Source organism: Myotis myotis, unplaced genomic scaffold, assembly GCF_014108235.1.
Source record: "Myotis myotis isolate mMyoMyo1 unplaced genomic scaffold, mMyoMyo1.p scaffold_m19_p_12, whole genome shotgun sequence".
NCBI lineage: Eukaryota > Metazoa > Chordata > Mammalia > Chiroptera > Vespertilionidae > Myotis > Myotis myotis.
The window spans coordinates 32,496,963-32,522,658 of record NW_023416316.1 but is presented as its reverse complement, the minus strand read 5'-3'; the positions used below and the strand labels follow the sequence as shown (position 1 = coordinate 32,522,658).

The 25,696-nt window shown below is 41.3% G+C and overlaps 1 protein-coding gene across 4 annotated transcripts in view; it reads right to left on the bottom strand.

Moving 5' to 3' along the window:
• Positions 1-25,696, bottom strand: part of RASEF (RAS and EF-hand domain containing) — a 59,347-nt gene that overhangs the window by 12,074 nt on the left and 21,577 nt on the right. For 2 of the 4 annotated variants that reach the window (XR_004971252.1, XM_036330726.1), the window contains exons 2-13: positions 19,276-19,422; positions 15,958-16,048; positions 15,343-15,438; positions 14,146-14,223; positions 13,180-13,295; positions 10,900-10,968; positions 9,181-9,265; positions 8,175-8,263; positions 3,299-3,533; positions 2,645-2,776; positions 2,401-2,545; positions 870-951 (exon numbers count right to left, since the gene is read on the bottom strand). Coding sequence is in view for 3 of the 4 variants with exons in the window: in XM_036330726.1 (XP_036186619.1) it covers positions 870-951; positions 2,401-2,545; positions 2,645-2,776; positions 3,299-3,533; positions 8,175-8,263; positions 9,181-9,265; positions 10,900-10,968; positions 13,180-13,295; positions 14,146-14,223; positions 15,343-15,438; positions 15,958-16,048; positions 19,276-19,422 (1,365 nt within the window). In the remaining variant the exon portion in view is untranslated. The remainder of the gene's footprint in view (positions 1-869; positions 952-2,400; positions 2,546-2,644; positions 2,777-3,298; positions 3,534-8,174; positions 8,264-9,180; positions 9,266-10,899; positions 10,969-13,179; positions 13,296-14,145; positions 14,224-15,342; positions 15,439-15,957; positions 16,049-19,275; positions 19,423-25,696) is intronic. The other 2 variants (XM_036330728.1, XM_036330727.1) reach the window with 2 other exon arrangements.

Below are 25,696 nucleotides of genomic sequence, written 5' to 3'. Positions count from 1 at the left end.
GGCTTGAGGAGGGTGGGAGAACAATGTGGATGCCACCATGCACCAGGCACATTACATACATGGAGGTGAGGGACTCACTAAGGTAAGAGCATACTGCAACCTACATGTCTTTCTCTAAATCAAGTGCAATATTTCATATTGTCTTAGTTCGGGCCATGTCAGCCACAAGTATTTTTTAAACGTTGGAATGCTCAGTTGGCCGCAGAACAGGAGCTCCACGTGGGCAGGTATTTGTATCCTATTGCGAAGATTCACTAATGAATCTTAGCAGCCTAAATGGTGCCTGGTGCAGAGGTAGGTAGGCACCCCATACTTACTTGTTGAACAGCTGGATAGATTCTGCTCCCAAAGAGTTAGTCAATACTAAAACCGACAGGAAATCCTTCTGGTCAAGGGCAATAAATGCAAGATGAGGTACCATCACCAGGTGCGACTCTGCTATTTAGTTTGTGCCTCTGCCCTGGAACCAAGGGAAGCTGTCTTCTATTGTGCCCCCTGAGCAGCTCCTCATGCTGTCACTGCATTCAAAGGTGTCATCTCACTAAATTCTCTAGTTAGGAACAGGCCCTCTCTTTTCCCAACTGAACACAAGCTTCGTAGAAGCTTAAGATCCTTTTTCTCTATCAGACTGACAAAGGACAGAGGTATCTACTTAGCAGTTGATGACAGGTTAGAGCTTAGAGCCTGAGAGGACAGCTGATAGATGAGTGAAAGAGGTAAGAAAGTGAGCATTCTGGAAATTCTAAGGTACCATCTAACTGTATGGTACCTTATAATTACATAGTGATAAGCACAGAAAACACCGAGTGGGCTGCGAAGCTTGTCTGTGTAAGTCTAAGCAGGGCCCAAGCTCTCCGGAAAGCACTTGCCTCTCCTGACCGGCCGTGTCCCAGAGCTGCAGGACTGTGCGCTCTCCATCCACAATGAGGGTCTTCATCTGAAAGTCAACTCCTGCAAAGGAATAGAAGAGAACACGGAGAACAGGATGTAAATCATTCCACTGGTTTTTACTTTCAAGTTCTCTTTAGATGAGACAGGAGTCAATAAAGCAAAGAGCCCAGGGAGATAGAGAGAAATGAGCATGGCCTTCATCGAGAGAGACTTCACATACTAATTATCAGTCAGACCCCACAACTGCACGGGATGCACTATCTGCAGGCTGGCTGACTTGGGGAAGAATCTAGTCTATGGACAAAGGGAAAAAAATCTATGCTCTATCTGTCATGTAATTAGGGAACTGTTAAATCTGTGTGCACATGTACATAAATATGTGTAGGTGTTTATATGTATATGATTATGTACATATGCCATATATACATATATAGCAACTGAACCGCATACTGGAGTCTTTTTATGAATCAAATTGAAGTGAACCTTTGGCTTTGTTATTTTGAGTGGTCTAAATAAAGAACCATAAATTTACAAAGATGCCCACTGTGAAGAGGGTAACCAATCTTTTCTAACTTTTCTGGTTATCAAAATAAGAACATTTTAGATACACAAGAAAAATAAATGATAATTTGCATATCTTCAACTCCTTCTACTGATTATTATGCAAATTTGGGAAATTAGGCATAATTTCTGCTTTCTTCTGAGAGGTAGTACATTCCATTGTTAAGAAGGGAGGTAGCAAACTTCTATGATTTTGATTCAGTGACAAACAAGCCATCAATAATGTCCCTTTACCAATGTCAAACGACATCTTATGAGAAAAGCTTTCCCTGGCCACCCTGCATAAAAGTACACCTCTCCCTAAACCTCTTTTTTTTAAAAATTATTATTTGTTTTTCATCCATTTCCCTCCTTTGAGATGTAAACTCCTTGTGGGCTGGGATGTAGTCAACTCTGTTCATTGTGTATCCTTAGCACAGGGGTCCTCAAACTATGGTCCGTGGGCCACATGCAAATACAAATATTGTAGTTGTTCCCGTTTTGTTTTTTTTTACTTCAAAATAAGATATGTGCAGTGCGCATAGGAATTTGTTCATAGTTTTTTTTTAAACTATAGTCCATCCCTCCAACGGTCTGAGGGACAGTGAACTGGCCCCCTGTTTAAAAAGTTTGAGGACCCCTGCCTTAGCACCTTTAACAGCAATTGGCTCACAGTAGGACTCAGGAAATGTTTGCTGAATAAATGAACTTGTCCTCTCAGGCTCTAAGCTCTAACCTGTCATCAACTGCTAAGTAGATACCTCTGTCCTTTGTCAGTCTCCCTTTCCTAGAGCTAGGCCTTCGCCAAAACAGGAGAGGACCATTCCATAGACAAAGACACACACACATCTATCTATATGTATGGGGAGAGAGACTGACCTGTGTATCTGTGTACACAACCCCTAAAGAAACTAAAACCAAGCTAAAAAAGTCATTTCTCCATTAAAATCTGAAAAAAAGGAATCATACCCAGTGTGGCACTTGTATTTCCTCGAAATTCATTCTTGCAAAGTCTCATGAGGAAACTAGACTTCCCCACTGCGGCGTCCCCCGCGAGCACGATCTTGTAAGCCTTCTGTGAGCTGGAAGACCTGTTCTCATCCGCCATGTCTGTCTAGGGGGAAAAGACACAGTGGGTGACAAAGGGGGTGCCAGTTTCCTTCCTAACTAGTTACAAGACACAGAAAATTATTTGTGTTCAGGAACCACCTACCTGGGGTGAAAGTGCCAAGATGGGCTTTCTTGGATAACTAGCAACGCTGCCTTCACTAACAGGGGGCTTCCAGTCTAAGACCGAAGCCACACCATCTGAACCATACGTCTCTTCATCCCTTATATCAGGAACCTGTTTTTTAAAAAAGTTAGCTGTTAATGCCTCTCATTACACATATGCATCATAGGTTCAAGAGAAGAAACAGATACAGCTGAATGTGTAGTCCATGCTGCTATGGAACAGAGTGCCCCACAAGTCAATCAATGAGGATTTCTCCTTAAATTAGTCGAGAAAAAAAACCATTCTACCTATGTTTCATAGTTATAACCTTTAAAATGGATTCCATGACAGATCAAAGTCAAACAGGGTGCCAGATCTCTATGGAGGATGAGCCTAGGCCAGCCGTGGGCAAACTATGGCCCGCGGGCCGGATCCGGCCAGTTTGAAATGAATAAAACTAAAAAAAAAAAAAAAGACCGTACCCTTTTATGTAATGATGTTTACTTTGAATTTATATTAGTTCACACAAACACTCCATCCATGCTTTTGTTCCGGCCCTCCGGTCCAGTTTAAGAACCCATTGTGGCCCTCGAGTCAAAAAGTTTGCCCACCCCTGGCCTAGGCCCTAGGAGAGCAGTGATTCCCAGGGCTTACGTCTGTGTCTGAAGCATCGCCAGCAGAGCTCTCCCGCATGCCGTGCGACCTCGGAAATGCTCTCGGGTGTTTGTATTCCACCTCTGAGTCGTACTCATTGGAGTCTCTCAGGGTGGACAGGCCACTGTCGAAGCAGCTCTCAGGCAGGCTGTCAACTTCACAATTCACCCTCTGCATAGGATCACAGAGGGCCAGCGAGTCACAGTCCTCATCCACGTAGGAAGAGCGGGAGGACCTGGGGTAGAGGAGAAGACTGGTATCTGAGGGCTTCAATGCTCGAGACCACAGGGGCAAGAGTGGACTCAAGACTGACATTGGCACGTTTGCCAAGAATCACAGTGTATTCCATGATTAAGCATCAGGAGAAATAAAACATTCAAAGCCATATCAGTTCATTCCATGCAACAGTCAATTAAAATAAAGACACTCAAGCATTTAATAAATGAAAGCATTTTTCTAATCACCTTTACTAGTATTTCCTGATAAAAAAAAAAAAAAAAAAAGGTTCCCAGAATCTAAATGCAATCTAAAGTTTCATTAAGAAAAATAAATGGCCCTAACCGGTTTGGCCCAGTGGATAGAGCGTTGGCCTGCGGACTGAAAGGTCCCAGGTTCTATTCCAGTCAAGGGCATGTACCTTGGTTGCGGGCATATCCCCAGTGGGAGGTGTGCGGGAGGCAGCTGATCGATGTTTCTAACTCTCTATCTCTTTCCCTTCCTCTCTGTAAAAAATCAATAAAATATATTTTTTTAAAAGAAAAATAAATGTAGAACATGTGAACCTTTTCCCTCTCGTGTGGTCAGACCACATTCTGAACAATGCATCCATTTCTGAATAACATCTCTACTTAAAAGGGATGCTGATAACCTGGGGAGTGGGTGTGGGGCGAGGGGAGGGCAACAGTGATGACGTGAGACTCAAAACCCTCCAATATGAGAAATGGTTCAGTGCACTCAGCTTAAATCTTAATGGTTTCGCTCTTCAAATAAGCGAAGGGCTGACACGAGAAGAAGAATACATTCCCTCAGGTTTCCCAAGACAAAATAAGGGCCAACTGGTAGACTTTTCTGAGAGTCATATTTCTAACAACATGGTGAAAAATGACAATTACAAACATGTGGTCCTGAAACAGTTTGGAAGGTGAAATGAGTTTTCTGCTGTGAAATGTCGACACACAGTCTGGAAAAACCCCTACAGGAGAGGTTTCATGCAGAAAGGTTAGAACCTCTGACTTCTGTGGATCTTTCCTCTCATGAAACTCAAACATCTGCTTTTCTATTTATTTTCATAAGAATCTAGTTTTATATTAAAATAAAAACAGTGGCTATAATTTCTTTAGTCCCTGCTACACATCAGACACAATCCTAGCTACTTGGCATACATGATTTCATCAGAAAGGGGCAATGGGCGGGTACATGGGTCTCCAGATATGAGAACTAACAAGAGATGGATATGCTTAGAAAAGACAGGGTGGACTTAATAGAAGTATAAGCTATATAAATCTTAGAAATCAAAATATTTTGGTGCCTTTAGCAAATGTTTAAAATGAACTAAAAAGGTGATTTAACCAATATGCTTTATCTGATATGTTGCTCACTTACGAGGTATTTTTCTTGGAAGAGGAATTTCATACCAAATCTCAATCTACCTAGCTAGCTAGGTGTGTATACATTCTTTTACTATTTCATCATTTATGACACTCTCCTTCTGAAATTGATTTTAGGTTAATCTGTAAGGAACTTAAGAAAACCATTCTCATTATAATATAGTACAACCTACTTCAGCTCCATGTCATTATTGGTCAGAACTTTATCTTTTTAACCTACTTGTATCTTTGATAAGGAAAAAGGAGAAGTAAAATCCTGAACTGAGATCATCTCCATGAATGTCTAAACTTTAAATTAAAAATATAGGTACAGATCAGACTTTTTCAAACTCAACTTATATACATACTATTTTAAAAGTAAACTATTCTCTTTTTTTTAAATATATTTTATTGATTTTTCACAGAGAGGAAGGGAGAGAGATAGAAAGTTAGAAACATCGATGAGAGAGAAACATCGATCAGCTGCCTCCTGCACATCTCCCACTGGGGATGTGCCCGCAACCCAGGTACATGCCCTTGACCGGAATCGAACCTGGGACCTTTCAGTCCGCAGGCTGACGCTCTATCCACTGAGCCAAACTGGTTTCGGCAAAAGTAAACTATTCTTACCCACCCAGAGAATATTTTCATTACAATGAAATATGTTAAAATCTAAAACAAGTCATATTGTCATTGGCATTCTTAGAAAAACACAAAGCTAAAACAAATAGACAAGTTGAAATTCAGTAAGGCCACAGAAGTAATAAAATTAAATTTATAATATGCTTTTAACTGTTTATACTAGCATCAAAAAGAAAAGAAAATATTAACTTCTATCAAACTAGTGACTGCCCAAAAAGGAACATCAGTGGGACAATGGCATCCCTCTATTCAAGGTGGTGAGCACACAGGTGACAGGGTCCTGTCGCTCTGAGCCTCTGGGGTGTGACGACTTGTCCCTCAGAAGCTATTGTCCATGGGCTCTTAGTCCAGTATTTATGAGCCTTGTTCATGGTATTTACTGTCTTCAAAAATAAATCATGATGGAATTTCTGGAATAATTTTCAGTTAGGCATCTTTTCCCCTGTGTGCTTAAAACTGACCTTAGATATCAGGCCAGAAAAATGCCATCACACCAACACATTCTTAAAAGTAATCTGTATTTCCCAATGACAGAGCAGTCAGCTGCCTATAAATCAACAAACCATTACAATTTTTTATTTCACAAATCAGTGGACAAAACATCTGCTACATGGATAGAATTTTCTTAAAAGTGACCACTGACCTTCCTGAAAGGGGACTGGCCCATTTTGCTATCACCAGCATATTAAGTACATTATTCTTTAGACTAAAGGTCTCCAGGTGAAAAGGGAATGAGCATGAATCAGAAAGCTGCATCAGAGATGGAGAGATGGAAACCTGTAGTTTGCCCATTCACTTCTACTTTCGAACCCTGACATACTCCAAAAGTAACCATTTAAGTAGCCGGATGTATGTATGTGTTCACGTGTGTGTTCACACATATTATCTTTCCATTTTTAGTGCTAGATCTAAAGTTACAGTAGGGCCAATATTTCACTTTATTTAATTAAAAATAGAGCTAATGGCAGTTCCATTTTTAATTTTTTGAGGAAATTCCATGTTGTTTTCCATAATGGCTGCACCAGTCTGCATTCCCACCAGCAGGATACTAGGGTTCCCTTTTCTCGACATCCTCACCGATACTTGTCATTTGTTGATTTTTTTATGGTAGCCATCCTGACAGGGATGGGGTGACACCTCATTGTTGTTTTAATTTTATCTCTCTGATGATTAGTGACTTTGAGCATTTTTCATATGCCTCTTGGCCATCTATATGTCCTCTTTGGAGAAGTATCTATTTAGGTACTTTGCCAATTTTTTAATTGGATTTTTTGTCTTCCTTTTGTTAAGTTGTATGAGCTTTATATATTTTGGAAAGTAATCCCTTATCAGATGCATCATTGGCAAATATTTTCATGCCACCTGACCCAGTGATCCACTTCTAGGAATATACCCTAAGAATCCTGAAACACCAATCAGAAAGAATATATGCACCCCTATGTTCATAGCAGCGCTATTTATAATAGCTAAGATCTGGAAACAGCCCAAGTGCCCATCAGTAGATGAGTGGATAAAAAGGATGTGGTACATGTACACACTGGAATACTATGCAGCTATAAAGAAAGAAGGATCTCTTACCTTTTGAGAGAGCATGTAGGTACCTGGAGAGTACTATGCTAAGTGAAAGAAGCCAGTCAGAGCAAGACAAGTATCACATGATCTCACTCATATGTGGAATCTAATGAATTTAATAAACTGACATATAAAATAGATCCAGAGACATGGAAACATGGAACAGACTGACAAATTTCGGTGAGAAGGCGGGGGTTGGGAAGGACAGGAAGAGATTAACCAAAGAACTTAAATACATACATATATAATCCATGGACAGATAATAGTGCGGTGAAAGCACGGAGGGTGGTGGGTTGGAAGGGATCAATGGGAGAAAGAGGGAACATCTGTAATATTCTCAACAATAAGATGAATTTTTAAAAAATAGAGCTAAATTTTCACTTCTGGTAGCCTCTGTGACTCCTTTAATACAGTAGAGCTTGGAAACACTAGCCATATTGCTTTTGTTTGGAAAGTGTCCTTTTCCTTGAATATAGCTTACATATTATGCTGAGCTATTAAACATTTACCAAGAATCTCAACATCATATAACACAGTGGTTCTCAACCTTCCTAATGCTGCGACCCTTTAATACAGTTCATGTTGTGGTGACCCCCAATTTAATTGTTACAAATTGAACATAATTAAAGCATAGTGATTAATCACAAAATAATATGTAATTATATATGTGTTTTCCTATGGTCTTAGGCGAACCCTGTGAAAGGGTTGTTCGACCTCCAAAGGGGTCAGACCCACAGGTTTAGAATTGCTGAATAACACAACATATACCGGAGTTTGACTGGTTTCCCTGAAACTCCCTTTACCAAGTCCACTTCTAAGAAACAAGACACAATTAGGAATGAGGTCAAGGTGAGCTTACATAAAACCAAGTCATGACATCTTAAGGAAATTACTTTGCCCTATCTTCAACATTTTTACTTTAATCTTTATACATATTTCATGTTCCAAAATTTAAAGTAAGTGTAGAAATACAAATTAGTGCCCAAAATATATTCTATTATTTTAATTTACCTCTAAGGAAATTTACTCTCCTTTCAACTTTGATCCAGAATTCAAACAAAATGAAAATAACATACCTGTCATAGCCCGGAGGTTGAGGAGAATGACCATTAAATTTCGGACTGCTCCTAGAACTTGTGTTCCCTGGCGATGTATTATTTACACGCTGAAATGCATAATTATTGTTTCGTTACTCAATGTAAGCATTTTATTTATATATATGGTTTTTAACCTGTAGCACACTAGTTAACTTCCAATGCAATTAAAAGTTTGTTGTCTTACATGAGCAAATGTGAGCACCAAAATCAAGGGGGATGTGAGGGGATGCAACAACCACATATGGTATCTTCTCCTCCTTGTGTCATAAGTCTAATCCCCACCACGTAAGCCATAAAGGGCCTCCCAGTGCCCTAAATCTGCCAGGACCGTGCAATACCAACTTCTTTTGATTTGTTTGTTCTCGAACCATAATCTGGTTTAGTAAGTGACCCTTCCATACCCGAAGCTACGCCTATGGGACCCCAAACTTGAAGTTGACCCCCAAAAGAGGGAGAAGAGGCTTTCTCACACACAGAGTCTGGGGAAGGTCCTCAAAATTACAAACCCCAAAAGGGGCTTAGCTAGTTTCTGCAGGAGCGTTTAAAATCCAAGGCCTCCATCTGATGGTCTCACTACCGTAAATAATGCTGTGTGTGTGAGCACACTCCTCAGCCAGAAGCACCCTCTCCCTCCCCTCACCTGGGCAATGTTTCATTTGTACCTCCATGGACTGCCCACTCTCTCTTATGTTACTGCTACCTGTGCACGTCTTACCTACCTGCTACACTATGGACCTGCCAGGGCCCAGGTCACACCTGCACATCATTCTCTGGTTTCCTAGGCTACCTAACAAGAGCTGGTTAACCTCTGGGCATTTGTTTCCTCAGAGAGATAGCACAGTTTTTTAATTTTGGAAAATGCCCCCTTTTATTATATGGAATAGTTTCTCATGACTGTAAGTTCTCCTGAATAAAATACAAGATTTCCATCGATATAGTCTACCCCGAGACAGAACACCACGCGTTAGAAAATTCTGCTGCATACCAAGGACCTGTTGAACTTGCTGTAAGTGTTTTCGAGGGCACTCCTTAGGCCGTCATTGCTGTCATGCAGCTTCCGGTTAGCTGTTCTGCAGAGTAAGTAAATAAAACATAAATCAACGTGGAAAGTATCAGTAGGGGGAAATGTCACCACTTATTTTCCAGGCTGTGATGTTCAGAAGGTGGAATTACCATCTCCTGTAACTTCCTACGTCTTCCCTTCACACCTCACAAACTGAGATCACAATTCATTACTAGAAGTACAACTGAATGCACGCATCACCTCTCTTTAAAGATCTCAAGGCATGTTAGGAAGGCATTCGCTGTTCTGTGGAACTTCTCTTCCCTCAGGGAGCTCTGTTGTTTGAATAGGTTTCATGCAGGTCTCTGCGCACTAAATGCCTGGCCCTGGCTGACACCAGGAGCCACTCTATCGCCCTGTGCACAGCCCGGCTATGGACATGGTGTGTGATGCTACACTCTTTTCTGGCTACTCGTGCATCCCACTCCTGGCCTGGTGCTGTACCACTGGGCACTGCCGTGTACCTGTTAACGGCTCCAACATTGACTCTGGTTTCAAATCCCAACTCAGGAGGGTCCTTTTCACGTGACTGACAGGAGTTATTTAACCTGCCGGAGCCTCAGCAACCTCTTCTATGAAATGAGGATAATCCAGAACCTCTGTCTTGGAGAGTGGCTAATCTTTCCCCACTGAAGGCTTATTCATGCTTCAGACCTCAGTTCACTTGATGCTTCCACTGGGAACACTTCCTGGGCCTTCCCGATTAGGCCAAAGTTCTCTACAGTATACACATCCCTTTCCTTTGTCCCGCCTCTTTCATTCGGCCTTTCATATTTCTATTATTATTGATCAGTTTCTCTCTTCTTCTCTAGACTAGCCCCATTAGGAGAGAGATTCATTTTTCTTCCTACTTGCCACTCTATTCTCAGTCCCCGGCACCTGACCCATAAAAGGTGGTGAGTGAAAATATGCAAATATGCTGAATGAATGAATGAATGAATGAATGAATAGGATTATGGTAGTACATCAACTCTGTAATTGCCACAGGTGAGACTTGGAAACCATTCAAAGATGGTGAAAAGAATTTGTCAAGCCTGACCTTACTTCACTGGGGGTAAGTGAACCCAGCAGAAAAGATTGCATGGGTAGAAAACAGAGACAGGGAGTGAGAGGGGGAGGTTTTGTGGGGAAGGGCCTCAGAAGCTGGAATTACTGCAACTCAACTGTGAAGTTGACAGAGCAGGTAAAATATTTCCAATAGGGTTTTTTTTTTAACCAAGGAAAACCATACCCAGTTATAACCAGGCAATATAAATTGTGAAAGAAGGACCATGTATGCCTGCTGCTGCGACATGCACTACCGTGAGACGCCTGACCACCTCTCAGGTGAGCTGCAGAGAAAGCCGCTAAGGTCAGGGCCATTATTCTAACAGAGGTGTAATAAAGACACGCTGGACACACCACCTGACTTGCTAGGACATAGAGAATTATACTCTAGTTCTGGGTTTTATTAGATGATTTAGGATTAGAAGCGTCAGACAGCTAAGAGGTTGTGCTAAACGCGGCACAGCTAGAAGATGCACGAGTGGGCATGAGAACCCAGCCCTTAGCATACAGCACCTGTGTTACATGTGGCACATGTGTTACTAACAAAAAATAAGTAAAATGTAAATGCAATGAGCATTTTATATGAGAACTTACTGGAGTATTTCAATTTGCCTCTCAAGACTATTTCGATCTTCCGTGTACTCTCGGATTATTTCCAGATCCCTGTAAAATTATTTTATGTTTGAGTGAGAATTAGGTGATCAGTCCTGCCTTACCCAAACCTGCCCTTTCAAACTCTTTTTCACCTTTGCAAAGACGTGTGTCTTTGACCACGGTTTCTATCTCACCTGTGCTCCCACTTGGTTTCTCTGGGCTGTCAGTAGCCTCCTCTCCTCTTGGGACTCCACAAACACACCACACCCTCAGCTTCCTTGTGCAAGGTGCTGTTCTATCTCATCGCCCACTCTGCACCCACCAGCCCTTCCTCCCCACTCCACTGATCTGGTGCTGTCCTCACTGGGAATGAATCACTCACCTTCTGCTAAGTCCCTTCTCCTCAATTCACTGTCAGTTCTAACCCTTCTCTGCTCATTCCAAGCCTCATACAATCCCAACCCCAGCTATCTTCTCCTTTCTCATGATTCCTTCTCTCCCTTCCCTACCCCTACTCCTACTTTCCCTCCTCTCCTCTTCCTAAATCATGGGGAATCCACAGGACCAGGCTTTCTCCATGCACTACAAACTCTCACACACTGATTCCTCTGTTGCTCTATTATGAAGCCCTGGCCTCATCCTCAAGAAGTCCACTCTGAACACCAGCCATTCATAGCCAGCCCATATTCCATCTCAGCCCCATTTCTAAGCAGATAAACCCCCTCACTAGCTTCCAAAGCTCTCAAGGTATCAAACTTTGTCCACAATAACCTGCACATTTGCTCTCTTAATAAGGCTAAAACTTTTCCAATTGTCTGCAGAAATTTAAGTTTGTTCACCAGAAATTCTGGGCTCTTACATTTTAGTTTTAAATAAGGTTTTAAACATTTTAATTTTTTAAAACTTTTACCTTTCATTTCAAAATGTCTTTTTCCTGTCCAGTGGCATAACCAGTTCCCCCAAACCAGGCTTATCTGTCCTTATATTCTTGACCCTGTGTTGGGTACTGCCTCACCTAGAACATCTCTTAACTTTCTCTTTCCATCTGTGAAATGGGGATAAGGAAAGTCCCTGTCTCATTGGGCATTATGTGGACTGAATGTGTTAGTACTCAGTACTAGTTAGTACTAGTAAATTACTAGGCACCTGTGTTACTTGCTGATGGTGCCTCTGCTCCCCTTGACCAACACAAACCTATTCCCCCTCCCAAGGTCACCTCAATGTCTCTTCGCTTTTTACCTTCCTCAATTAAATTTCAAGTTCTCAAAGAGCAGAGACCACAACTTTTACATTTCATATGCATATATGTATATAGATGCATTTATATGCAAATGTGTGTATGCATATATATGTACTTTATATTTGCACATATATGCAATTTTATATCTCCATATATATACACATATATATAAATACATGTCTCTCTGTGTGTTATTATATACCATACTACAAAACTAAAGCACAGCAAAATAAAATTACTTGTCTAAGATGTCTACTTTTCCTTTTCTTATATTGAACGGCCAATATTCCTACCTTCAAAGCCCTTTCATTAGCACTAACTATTGATGTAATATTAATGTATATCAAGAATGTAACATTAAGTACATTCTTCTACTCCCAATTAATTCGATCATTTATTAAGCCCTGCACTGTCCTACCCAGTCAATATTTAAACTAATTAATCTGTTTGTATAAAAAATTAAAACACAAAAAATCACTAGGAAAGCTGATACTTGTTAGGTCTGAGAGAGCCCAGGATCGATTGGATACATGCAGACATGTGATGAGATAATGGACCCTCCCTGGAATTTCTAACAGATCAGCCTGCCAGACACAGATACAGGCTTCTCCCTGAATCCACAACGACCCCCACACAGATACTGACTCCTTCCTGAATACCCTGCCGACCCCCTGCAGCGGAGACTTCCTCAGTTCATGTCCCCGCCCCTCACCCAACCACAGTATAAAACAAAGTGCCCCCCCTCCCGGTGGGCACGAATCCACTGGCCCTGTCTTTGGAGTTCTTGGGTTGCTCAAGGATGCAGAATGAAACCTTTCCTTTTCTTTCTTTTCTGATTGACTCGGCTCTCTTTATTTCCTCGCCGCTTCCTGGGCCACCTAACAATACTAAGAGTAAAATCTTTAGAAAGCAAAGACTATATCAGTAAAGTTAATAAGTAAGTCTTAATTATTACATAACTAAGCTTCATGCCCATGGATGGTTACCTAAATAAACATTCCACTCAAACTAAAAAAAAAATCAGATGTGAAGATTCATACCTTTCAGAATTCAGACTCTGATCAGCATAATCACTTTTCAAAGCATCTAATTCACTCTGAAGAAAGGCTATGTTTGTCTGTGCTTCCAACAGATCTTTCTTAACTTTCTGATTTTCCTAGAGAAAAGGAACATTGCAGGTCATAAGACTGTTTCTTCCACCTGGGAGAAATGAAATAACGCGTAGTGTAACTTTCCCACACACCACTCTCACCCATCCACAAGTCTTCGAATCTTGGTAGTCAAAAAACTAGTTATCAATTCAATGTAACTTGAAATTATGATAAAGTATTAAAGTGTCAAAAATCTAAATCCTCAAAGTTGTGTGTTGTTTTTTTTTAATACATAACATTTGGTGCCAAACTCCAACACTCAAGAGTTTGTCATTATGTACTTTGACATGTTATTGGCAAATTAACAGAGACTAAACATTTAAACACCTGTCTTACTAATGACAGCTATGAAACTACTGATAAAAATTCTGTGAAATTAATATATCTATTACCATCTAGACTGGCTTCTTTTTACAATAAATCCTATCACCTAACATGTTTACATTTTGCATTTAAAAATAAATGAGTGTGGTTAGAAATTTTTTAAAATGTTCTTTTGGAAATTTTTGGAAATTCTAAAGAAATTAGAATTTCCTAAGTATTTTTAAAAAATAATTTTTAAACTTTAAAAATTTATCTAAGATTTTTAAAAAATATTCACTGGAGGCTACCAGCTCAAGATGGTGAATTGAGTATATGAATTTGTCTTCCTTCCCTTTTGAGAACTCACTGACATGAAATGCCAAAGGAAATAAACCAATAAAAGTTAAAAGAATGGAAAAGAGGCCCATCTGCACTCAGGTGACTTAAACATTTCTGAAAAATGGAAATTGGACAGAAATGTGCAATGATTATGTTTAGGGAAAAGCAGTCTAGCAGGAAATATATTTCTGTAAGTGAAAAGGTGATTCTTACCATTGATAAATCATAAATTTGTCTTTTTAATGCAGCCACATCTTCTTTTTGACTTACATGTTTTGATTGTTCTTCTAGCTGAAAGAGCAAATAAAGGTTGTGCATTTACAGACTTACTCTTAATTGATTCAGTTAATTTTGGGAATATCCCTGTATATAGAAATGGAAATTCCAGAAGTCAATTTTCCATAAGAATTTAAGTAATTTAAACATTTGAAAAAAGAGTTTTATTGTTTAATAAATTTTCTTTGAAACAATTAGAAAACCCTTCCTGGAAACCATTCAACTCTTAACCCAATCCTTGCTTTTTCAGTTACATTGCATGTGTCTGGACCTCTATATTCACCTATAGCTTTATCTGCACTTAACACTTTCTATCATGCATGATAATTATTTGTGAGTGTTCTGCCTGTCCTGCTAGAGTCTAAGATTTTTAAGAACAAAGTGAGTGTCGTTTTCACCTAAGTTTTCTTCATAGTGATTTCAGGAAATTCTTATCAAATGATTGAAATCAGTAAAATTTACGTATGATATGAAAGTAGAGACATGTGCACACTAAAAATTATATAAGTATGTCCATGAGCTCTGCTTGCTGGTTGACTCATTAGTTATTTCCAGACTAAACTAGCTCAAGATCATCTATGACATGGGCAACAAAAATGATTTCCCTACAAACAGCTTACAGCCGTGGGAAATGTGAGGATTTGTGGGTGTCCATTAATTGAATATTTAGGCACTGATCAAAATGAATGCCTTATGCCATTGAGTCTAAGTCTAAGTACTCTGACACTGGGCTTTCTCCATCTTTCAGCTGAAGGTTTCACACACTATGTCATGACTGCACACAGCTGACTGTGAGATGAGCCCTTGACTTTAAAATGCAAGCCAACTTCAGAGAAGAAAAACTGAGTTGGCAAAATGAGTTTCTCAGCATCAATGGCTTAGGTAATTGCGATTAAAACAACTGTGTAAACTTCTCTACAGTTCTTTACAGCCTTTAATGTGCTCCCACATAGATCTATGCAAAAGAAAGGATGCCTTTGGAAACATAAAAGTCTTGCCACAGAGTCCAATTTGATTCTGAGATCTGATTCCACCTGCTGCTTCAAAGTGATTCCAAATGTTTTTAGTCACCTATAACTCAGTCACACTGATATCTTGGAGCTATTCCTAAAAGTCTTGCTTCCACATACCTACCTTTTTCAGTTTCTTTATTGTCACCTGTAGATCCCCTACTTCTGTTTCATACTGACGCCTGAGGTCACTGAGGGCTTCCTCAGCTTTGCGTTTTTCCTAGAAGGAAAAAAAAGTGAATTTGATTTAAATAGGCTCTTCAAAATCACAGGTGATAAATGTCTTGTGTCAAACTAAAAATGCTCCCAAGTCTCCTACACAGGGAGGGGGGAAGTAACCACATGACTGTAGATACATGGCCATTTCCAGAATTGGGACCACAAAGGCTCAGGTCAGGCTATTTTCCCAGCACCATCTATAGCCTACACAGGACAGAGCCAGAAAGCATACTAAGGTCTATGAACACCAGCACTCAGGCCCTTTTCACTCTACTTGCTGCCTCTGAGAGTTAACAGGACAAATGAGTAGGAAAAAGATGACATGTTTTTCTAAAAAAAAATAAAACCTAACACTAGCTACTGAAAGAAATATGCCTAGCCCTGGCTGGTTGCTCAGTGGTGAGAGCATCGGCCCATGCACTGAAAGGTTGCAGTTCGATTCCTGTACATGCTACACCCAGAGGTGGCCCGGTGCCCTGTCCGTAAGAACTCACTGAATGAATGAACCCCAAACACTCACGTCTTTCCGAGTCTTGTGTTCTGCAGCCTGAATCCTCTGATCCATTTCCTCCTCCAACTCACTCAGCTGCATGGCTGCCTTGTCCTGGGCTCTGAAAGTCAAGGGGTGATGCACACCTTTTCATTCTCCTCTTAAACTTATAACAGGAAAACTTCCACTGATCAACCTCATGCCTTTTATTTTATAAATGAGGAGAAATACAGCATTCAAAATAGTAATTGCTGTGCCTTCCACATAATAAAATGAGGTTAGCCAGGTGACCATTTGAATGTAAGAGAACATTAAAACTAGATATTAAATAAACTGAATAGATTAAAATGGCATTCAACTAACCTGTGGCAAAGAACTGATAAAGATACTAAACAACTGGGAAGCTGCCAATAAATTCTGAAAATCCTTTTTGCTGTCCTGATGAGCTAGAACCCTAGACCAAAGGAAAAAAAAAAGCGCTCCATGGCAAAGAGATGGTTTGAAATTTCATTATACGAAACACACACTGTTATATGCTACAGCTGGAAGAAGGAAAAGGAAGGAACTCAGCAATTGTTACTAATCAATTCATTAAAGTTATAAATGTAGATACAGTTACCCGTTAGAAAATTTCTTTTATTAATGTAATCAATTAATTATATTTTATGGAAGCAGAACATACTGATTTGACAAAAAAGTAAGAAATGGGAGAAGTCTGTTGAGAAGAGTTTCAGGAAAGTTTTACGTAGCAATTGCCCAGTATGGAGACATCTGCCACTCTACAATGGTTGAGGCTTCTGAGTGAGCCCTAACACCATTATTTTTCATTCTCTCTCAGCTATATGTCCAAGTATCTACATTTCACACTCATATATCTTGCCTACTCAACTAGATTATAAGTGACATGAAAGCAGCCACCAGGAGATTTAGCGCTGGTTCACCTGGACCAGTGACACGCAGTTCATAAACAGTAGGGAACAGGGCCTGAGTAGAAGACCTCCCATCCTCCAGTTTGCTGGCTTCTGCTACACCATCTCACCTGCTCTTACTTCCTTGCGAGGCAATTTGTTGGTGCATTAGTTTAATTTCTACCTAAGGTCTCAAGCAAACATTGAAGAGTGGGGGGAGGACCTCAAAATAAAATTCTGAATGACTTACTACTGTTTTCTGCTCCTGTTTACTCCCTCGTCACCTTACAGCCTGCCCAAGGTTATGTTAACCTGGTACGGAAAGCCAGCTAGTTCTAGTTTGTTTATAAATAACTGCTGTTTGAACCCTAGGAATTATGTTTCTCCATAGCAATGTGGGTGTTGGGGTTTGCTTGTTTTTCGATGAACCCTGAAACTGTAAAGAGCGATGCCACATATCCATTTCTCCCTTTCTTAGGACCGGTTTTTCTAGCCCTTCCTTCTAGACATCCCGTCCCAAACATCTGGGTACCTGGACTGCTTCTGAATGTGTTTCTTCATCTTTTCTCACTTCTGAGCAACTTTTACTCTTTTTTATTGTTCAGGCTATAACGACAGTGTTTGCCCCAGCAATTCCTAGGAAAATGTCAAGGGTATTGGGAATGTCTACTTTACCCCAGTCCAGGGCCCCTACCAGAACACTGGGTACCCATTCTTCAGGTGTAAATACAGACCAAGACTCTCCCCCAATTAAAAAATAGAGGTGAGGATGAAGGGGCCTTAGCGAGGACTGTAAGGAAATGTCCACAGTGGTCATATAAATGCATCAGTGAGGTGTCTAACAGCTATGAGAGGGGCCTTTAGGAGGCCCGGAGCTCAGGGCAGAGCCTGACTTTGGATCTTACCCAGAGAGCACAGGACGGGGGAGGAGAAAAGCATCAAGACAGCTCAACATCATGTGACATACTCCACAGCTGAGAGCAGCACCAGTAATGAGAACATAAAGAATGCCATTCCTTTTTTCCCTAATGTGTTTACCTGGTACTGCCTTAGAGGCCATGTGTGCTTGAGCGTGTGTGTGTGTGTGTGTGTTTGTGTGTGTGTGTCCTGCATATCTTTCTGTGAGTCTATATATGTGTACCTGTGTGTATACATGAGAGTTTGTCTATTTTAACAGGTACTCACTGGACGTTCTGAAAACTCACTATGTGTGTCTGCTAGTCACTTCTCAAAGGAGGCCAACCTGGGGCCCTGACCGACACTCCACATGCTCCAGAGAATCGAGAGTTCTGAGAGCATCTACTGCAAGGCCCCAGCAGACCCGAGGGAGAGGATCAGAGCCAGGAAGTGATCATGTTCATGAGCAACCCCCTGAGAACAGTTCAACTTCTGCATGACTCTGGGACTCTGAAAATAATCCTACTTAACATCAGTGTTCTACATGTTCTCTTCTACATTTTCACTCCGGTTACCTCAAAGGGTCAACTGGATAGTCTAATAATTGTGTTGAAGGAAAGAACAGACAGAGGAGCAGCCCTGGCCTGCGCCATGGAGGTGGGGCATCCTATCCAAAGGGCTCGGAGCTGCTGGAGGAACGCACTGCAGCAAGAAGCCTCTGTGGGGTGAACCAGGAATGTGACAAACAAAATGTCCTCTTTCCCAACATATGCCAAAGCAGTGCTGCCCTTCCAGGAAGCAAAGAGGCCGATGTTTGGATTGCAACACATAGAATTCTGCTTTGCACTGTATGGCATTCTTTATGTTCTCATTACCTTACCGGTTTGCTGTTAAAAGCAGTAAGATATCCTGTGTAAGCAGCTATGCCTTCCACAAACCGGCTGTATGAGTAAGGGCTTAGCTTCCCTTAGCCTTTCAGTTGGGTAAGGAGGGCCAGAAAGGGGAAGGCAGCATCGCTGAGCATCCACCCTGCGTAGGTCCGGTGGGAGGGGCACCCCCCATGAAGACCTCCATTAAGTCTCCACCCCCTGAGGAGGGGAATATTTACAGTCTCATTTTGCAAATGCAGAAGCTGAGACTCAGGGAGACTAAGGAACCCGTCCAGGCACACACCAGTCAGTGACAGGGCCAGGCTTCAAACACAGCCCTGCCTGCCTCTCCGGATGAAAAGTTTCCCCTACATTTCAAGTGGCTGGACAGAAGATAACACATCTCTCTGAAGTGCTCTGTATGGAATCAAGACCCTGAAGAGTTTAAATGACAGGATCACAGTGACCTGCTGACGGATTGCTGACTGACCCTGGGCAGTACTGCCTGCCTCAACTTCCCTCATGCTGCTCAGTTCAGAAGGCCCCAGATTCCCGAGGATCAGGAAGTCCTCCCATGCCCCAGTGTGACAATGCAGTTCAGTCCACGTGGCCCCTGGGTCAGGGAGCCAGTTCCAGGACCCCATGTGCCACTTAGGAAGGAAGGACTTCAATACCTCTTCACCGCGATGGCCAGGCTTTCCATTTCTGTGCTTTGAAGTTTGATCTCACGGATGAAGCTCTTGATAACGTGTTCATACGGCTGAATCAGTCTCGGCTCCACAAGGTTGATGTTTTGATACAAGGTACTAACTTGCTCTTTCCTTCAAGAAAAAAAAGAGTGACATTAAACCAGGTGAAAAATTAAAAGGCAAATTTTCAAAACACTTTTACAAGAGAGACACGTAAGTAAAGAACCAAGGAAGAAAAAGGCAGCAATAACAGAATGACCTCGTGGGAGGGGTATAGTCAGAGATGTTGTTAATTATTCTCCACAGCTTTTTTTTTACAATGGACCAGCAACCTTATAGTTTTTCCAGCATTTCTGAGGTATGACCAACACATAAAATTGCACAGAGTTAGGTTGCACAATGTGATTTTTAAGTGATGATTTAGTAGTAGAAGGTGGAGAACTGTGGAGTAGTGGAAATGCATATGAAGGTGTTGATAGGGAAGGATTTTTTTTTTCAGTCAATGCTGGGCTTTCTTTAATAGAAAGGTAAATAGATTTATAGAGAAAAAGTTAGATAACACTAAAACAATTACTTAATTCCATGTTCCACCAGGCCCCAGTAAGGATGTATTTCAGATTTTATGATCATAAGAGTACATATACCTATTATTGTATAGTCAGTTAAAAATTACTTCATATAAATTCACACTTATATATGTATTTAGAAGTGACAATCATCCTACTTGTTGCTTAATAACTTATTAAAAGACAAATATTTCTCAGTCATTTCAAAAGAGAAATTGTAAGGCAGGGCAGCTGGCTAGCATGCCCTTGGCTCAAGTCTAGGAGCTGATGAGCTAAGTGGATCCAGTTTGGACCATGCATGACGTGCCTGCAGCAATGAACTGCCATCACTGCAGCTGAGACTCCCGAGCACATCCAAAGGTTCTCTGGACTGACGGCATGTTGTCCCTCTGGGACAGCAGACTCCATGAGAGCCCATGGGACCTGCTTTCTCTGACCCTGGTGGAGAACCGTGCTTGCTAATGGGTAACATGAGCTGTGACTGTGTTGTGACTGACAGTAGCAACACTTTTTTAAAAGAAGGAACATTTATGTCAGTTGGGAAAAAAATAGTCAGGAATTTAGATAACAGGCACTTATTTGGACCCAAGATGATAACTTACCATAATATCAACATTATAGAATTCTGCCTATTCTCACCAGTCTAGACCTGTGGGACAGGTACAATCACAGGTATGCTAACCTCATTCACACACTGCATTCCTTAAAAATCATCTCCTGCCGAAACCGGTTTGGCTCAGTGGATAGAGCATCGGCCTGCGGACTGAAAGGTCCCAGGTTCGATTCCGGTCAAGGGCATGTACCTGGGTTGCGGGCACATCCCCGGGGGGGGATGTGCAGGAGGCAGCTGATCGATGTTTCTCTCTCATCGATGTTTCTGACTCTCTATCTCTCTCCCTTCCTCTCTGTAAAAAAATCAATAAAATATATTTTTTAAAAATCATCTCCAGTGCTTGGATAATTCTCTCATTCAGCAATCTACCACTGTAATTTTATAGTTACTCCCCTGACAATATGAAAAGTCGTCTGTCTCTTGCCCTTGTCACACATAGACAGATTATTCTTCCCCAGGAGTTTATCTAGGTCTGGGAAAACTTTTGGGTAGGCCATTACAGGAATTAGGACATCTGAGAGCATTTCACAGCCATCTCTGGTGCCTAACACCAAAGAAGACTACTCAGAAACCCTTAGCACAGTATCCATAACCGTCCACTTGATCACAACATCTGGGCTTCTGCCCGGTTGCTCTGTTGAAGGCAGCTTGTTCCAATGCTATGGGGGCACAAGAAAGTCTATACTAATCCCGGGCCTCAATAACTGAAAGGCTGGGCATACAACATCTCCCAACTGGGACAGATGACACAGGTATATATAATAAGATTTATGATTATAATAAAAATACTTCTATTTAGTGAGTGCTCACTATATGCCATGTATTACTCTAAGCAATTGGCATGCATCATATCTTTAAATACTCACAACAGTGCTATAAAGTACTTTTATAAACCCATTTTGCAGACTGGGCAGAACTAAGTAAGTGCCTATTATGGGCTGAAATGTATCTCCCCAAATTTCTATGTTGAAGTCCCAACACCAGTGCCTCAGCATGTGACTGTATTTGGAGAGGACATTTGGAAGGTCCCTAATCCAATACGACTAATGTCCTATAAGAGGAGATATTTGGACCCAGACAAGCACAGAGGTAAGACCACATGAAGACACAGGATGACAGCGATGTACAAGCCAAGGAGAGAGGCCTCAGAAGAAACCACCCAGCCAAAACTTGATCTCAGACTTCAATTGTGAGAAAATGAACACTTGTGGTTTAAGCCATCCAGTCTCCTATTTGTTACCAGAGACACCTAGACAACCATAGCAGACAATGAAAGTGCCCAAGGTCACACATAGTGACTGGGTGACAGAATTGGGATCTAAACTCAATCTGATGCTGGAGACACCAAATGATCAACCTTTACATTATACTACTTCCGAAATGTGTTAAATGTCTGAACCCTGGTTGAAGAAATGGGATTGGAAATCAATTCACAGAACTATGAAACATTACAAAACATGATGTATATATTACCCGGAAGCATAGTTAAGCCTGCTGAAGGCAGCCTGTTTTAATGCAATGGGGGCACAAGGTGTGTCCCTATAGCTATAAACTCTCCCAGGTTTGCTCATAAATAAACTGTTCGAGCTGTGCAGAGGCCAGTTATGATTCAAAGTAACTGCTTAAGTGAAATATTATTAACAAACCTGCAGGAGCAAGTCTCTTTATTTGATGATATAAGTCACAGAATGCTGCCATCATCCCTCTCATCACAGCTGAGTACAAACACTAGTTACAATAATGAGCCATATTTATTAAAGAGCAGTTTCTTAAAATTTTCTACTCTTAGATTGTCCCTTGTAATTTCAATCACAACAGGATCATTAACTTCTTTGCTTTTTGTCATTTACTGACCACCAGCAGGAAACAAAGCACAAAAACTTACTCATTACCAGAAACCTGCTTGTCAGGAACTTCACCAAAAGTCCTTGTTTACTGGCTAACTGCCCAGCAATAAAATGTTCAGAAGTAGATTTCTCAGGAGATTTCCTGACTTCCTGAAAATTTCTAAAATAAGAAAGAAACTTAATGATTGTAAATTCCCTTGAGTCCTACCTGGCTCCTGGCATTATACAGAATTTCAGAAATAGTTTACAGTGAAGTGTACAAATTAATAATAGAAAATATCTGCCACTAGCATAAAATGTGTCATATGGTTAACAGCTGTGCCAGAAATGACCTGGATACTCCTCTTTCCTGCTTCTTATTACAGGGCACATGGGGAGAATTGACTTCCCAGAACCTCCCAGGTAGATTGGAGCCATGTGACTAGTTCTGGCCAATGGAATAGGAGGAGAAATGGTGTGTTGCCACTTCCTTGCTTGGCCCTTACAATCCTTTGTAAGATCCTTGGCTCAGATTCTATCTCATTCATTTATTCATATTCTCTCTCTCTCTTTCTCTCTCTCTCCCTCTCTCCTGTCTCCCCTCTCCCCCTCCTTCCCTCTCCCTTTCTCCACCCCTTTTCCTTCTCTCTCTCCCTCTCTCCCCTCTCCTTCTCTGCCTCCCTCTTTCTCTCTCCATCATCCTTACAGCTGAAGTGAAGGACTCCAATACAGCAAAGCCAAGGGATGGCATGTGCTTGGATCCCTGAATCCCCACACTGAGGGGAACTACCTGACCACTCTGGTCTGCCTGACACATAAGCAATACATAAGCCTGTACTTTATAAAGCCACTAAGACTTGGAAGGTCTGTTATGGTCACCTTGAACTTAGAAAGTTGGCGCTACAGTTTCCTAATTTTTTTTTTTTACCATGCTTTTCCAGATTAGGTTACTTCCTTGATAGCTTCATATGAACTAAGTCATAAAACTCCTCCGACCAGAGTAAGTCTTTCCCACCACCACCCACTTCTCTTTCAAGGGAACAAAGGACCATTCTGAAGCCTTCATATACTGACTCAGACATTCACTTAGCACCTGACATGCATTCCTGGCAGTGATTTCAGCTTTTCCATGTGCTACTTATTTAATCCCCATGACAACCCTACAAAGAAATTATTACTAGTTTCCTATTTCCCATGGAGGAAACTGAGGCAGAGAGAGGTAAGTATCATCAGGTAGCAGAGCCAGGAATTCCAACCCAGCCCATCTGGCTCCAGAGTCTGGCTCTCCAGGGAGGAACTAGCTCTTCAGGCTGAACTGGTTTCAGGGGTCCCAAGTGGGTGGCTCCATTTAAGAAAATGTGTTGTACCAAGATTTTTAAAATTATTTTGGAGGAGGGTATGTATTATTGCTACAAACTCTGTCCACATTGCAAAGGGACTCCTTTAGAAAATAAAGGCACAACTAAGATTAAAATGAGGTAATCTTACAAAACTTGTCTTACCTAAAGCTATTTGGGAAAAGCACTGTTGCAAACAATGAGGCACAACCCCCATCCCTCATCTGCCTGTGTGCTTTCATTTCTGCATCTGTGAAAGGAGAGCACCATCTGGATTATGCCAACAGATTGCAACATAAGGCACTTGGTGGTTTTCACACCTGATGGGGGGAAAAGCACCCAAAAAGTACTTCTTCAGAGCAAGAGATAACACCTAGCCCCTCAATGTAAGATTGAAATGATGTGCCCTGTACAAGCCGCTAAACACTTGCAGATTCTTCAGCTCAACAGCCGTGGTGCCATTACTTGGTGCCAAGACAATCTTTTGTTCCACTCCTGAGAGTGTAGTCACAGGCCTCCCCCGGGTCCAGCTCCTGACGTCACAGGTTAAACAAGCAGAGACTGCACAATGCTGCACACACAGCCTGCTTTCTCCAGGGCCTGTCCCAGCGTGGCACACGTGAGTTCTGAGAAGAGTGCCCACCAGTGACAAGGCTCAAAGCACTTTTAATTTCATTTCAGGGCCTCATCTAAAGCAATTACACTGGATTCACAAATACCAAGTAGACCTGTTTACAGGTGTACTTGACAAATTCCAGGTAACGATCAAGGTTCAAGTCATATGTGTTGGTCAGCCAAGACAAAAAACAGTGCAGAGAGAGCCACTAACTAAAAATAATCTAGTTTATGTCTAATGAAAAGGGATCAAATGAAAGGCATTCAGAGGAAAATGCACCCTGAATTACCAACCCATTTTAGATGTTTAAAATCTGAGCCTATTCATCTTCTTTCTTGGTAAACTACAATATGGTTTGTGAGAAAGATTGTAGTTAAGGCTAATTACTGATGAAAAATTCACAACTTAAAATTTTTAAATGATCCCAGAAAATAAGCATTTTAAATTGCAAATAGTCCTATTGAAGCTGAAAGGGATATCACACGAACTCATAAAAAAAAAAAAAAAAAAAAAAAAAAAAAAAAAAAAAACAGGTACATTTACACTGTATAAAAATTTTAAAAGTCACACATAAGATTAACATTTTACTTAGAAAAGCATATACATGTGTATGTATGCATGTGTGTGTGTGTGTGTGTGTGTGTGTGTGTGTTCATGTATTTGTCCTGTAGTGATGCTGGTACTTAGAATGCCAGGACACGTCTGGGAAGTAGTCAAGTGCAGACAGCATCACTCCATGCTAAGGAGCACAGCGACCCAGTAAGGGTGCTAGAAAAATTGCCCCTTAGATTCAAAGTCTTGCTGCTTTAAGCATTAAGATAGGGGGCTAGTTATTTATTCAAATTATAAGTTATATAGCTCTAAAGCCCAAAGCAGTTTTCTGTGAATGAAAGCAAACAGTGTTAAGTGCCAATGCCTACATCATCTACACTAGAGGCTGCCACAAGAAAACTGAAATTAAACATCCATGCTATCCAAGGGGCACCATGTTAGAGCCTGAATACTCAATGCTAAGAAACTGGCCGAGTTCCTTCCCTTCTAAGGCTCACCATGAAGATGATGTGCAAGGTGCTCATAGGGCAGGTGAACACAGATAAGTAGATGCCAACTAGGCGGAAGGCAGGGGGGAAAGGGAAGCAGCCTGTCCCAGACACCAATAACCATAGGCTGAAGGGTGTGGGGGCAGGGAAGGAGCCAGCAATTCCTGTAACTGGAAGAAGCTGGTGAGTCTGGACAGCTCAGCATAGGGAAGAAGCAGCAGGTGTGGATATGGGAGGGGAAATTAGCAGGAACCAGAGGTCTGTACAGTAAGGACATGGGAGGGGGCACTTATTTTGAGGGCAGAAAGCCACCAGAAGGCTTAAAGAAAGATGACATGATCAAGTGTGCATCGTAACTATTCCCATCTTCACAAAATGTTGGTGCTAGCAAAGAATTAAGTGAAGGGT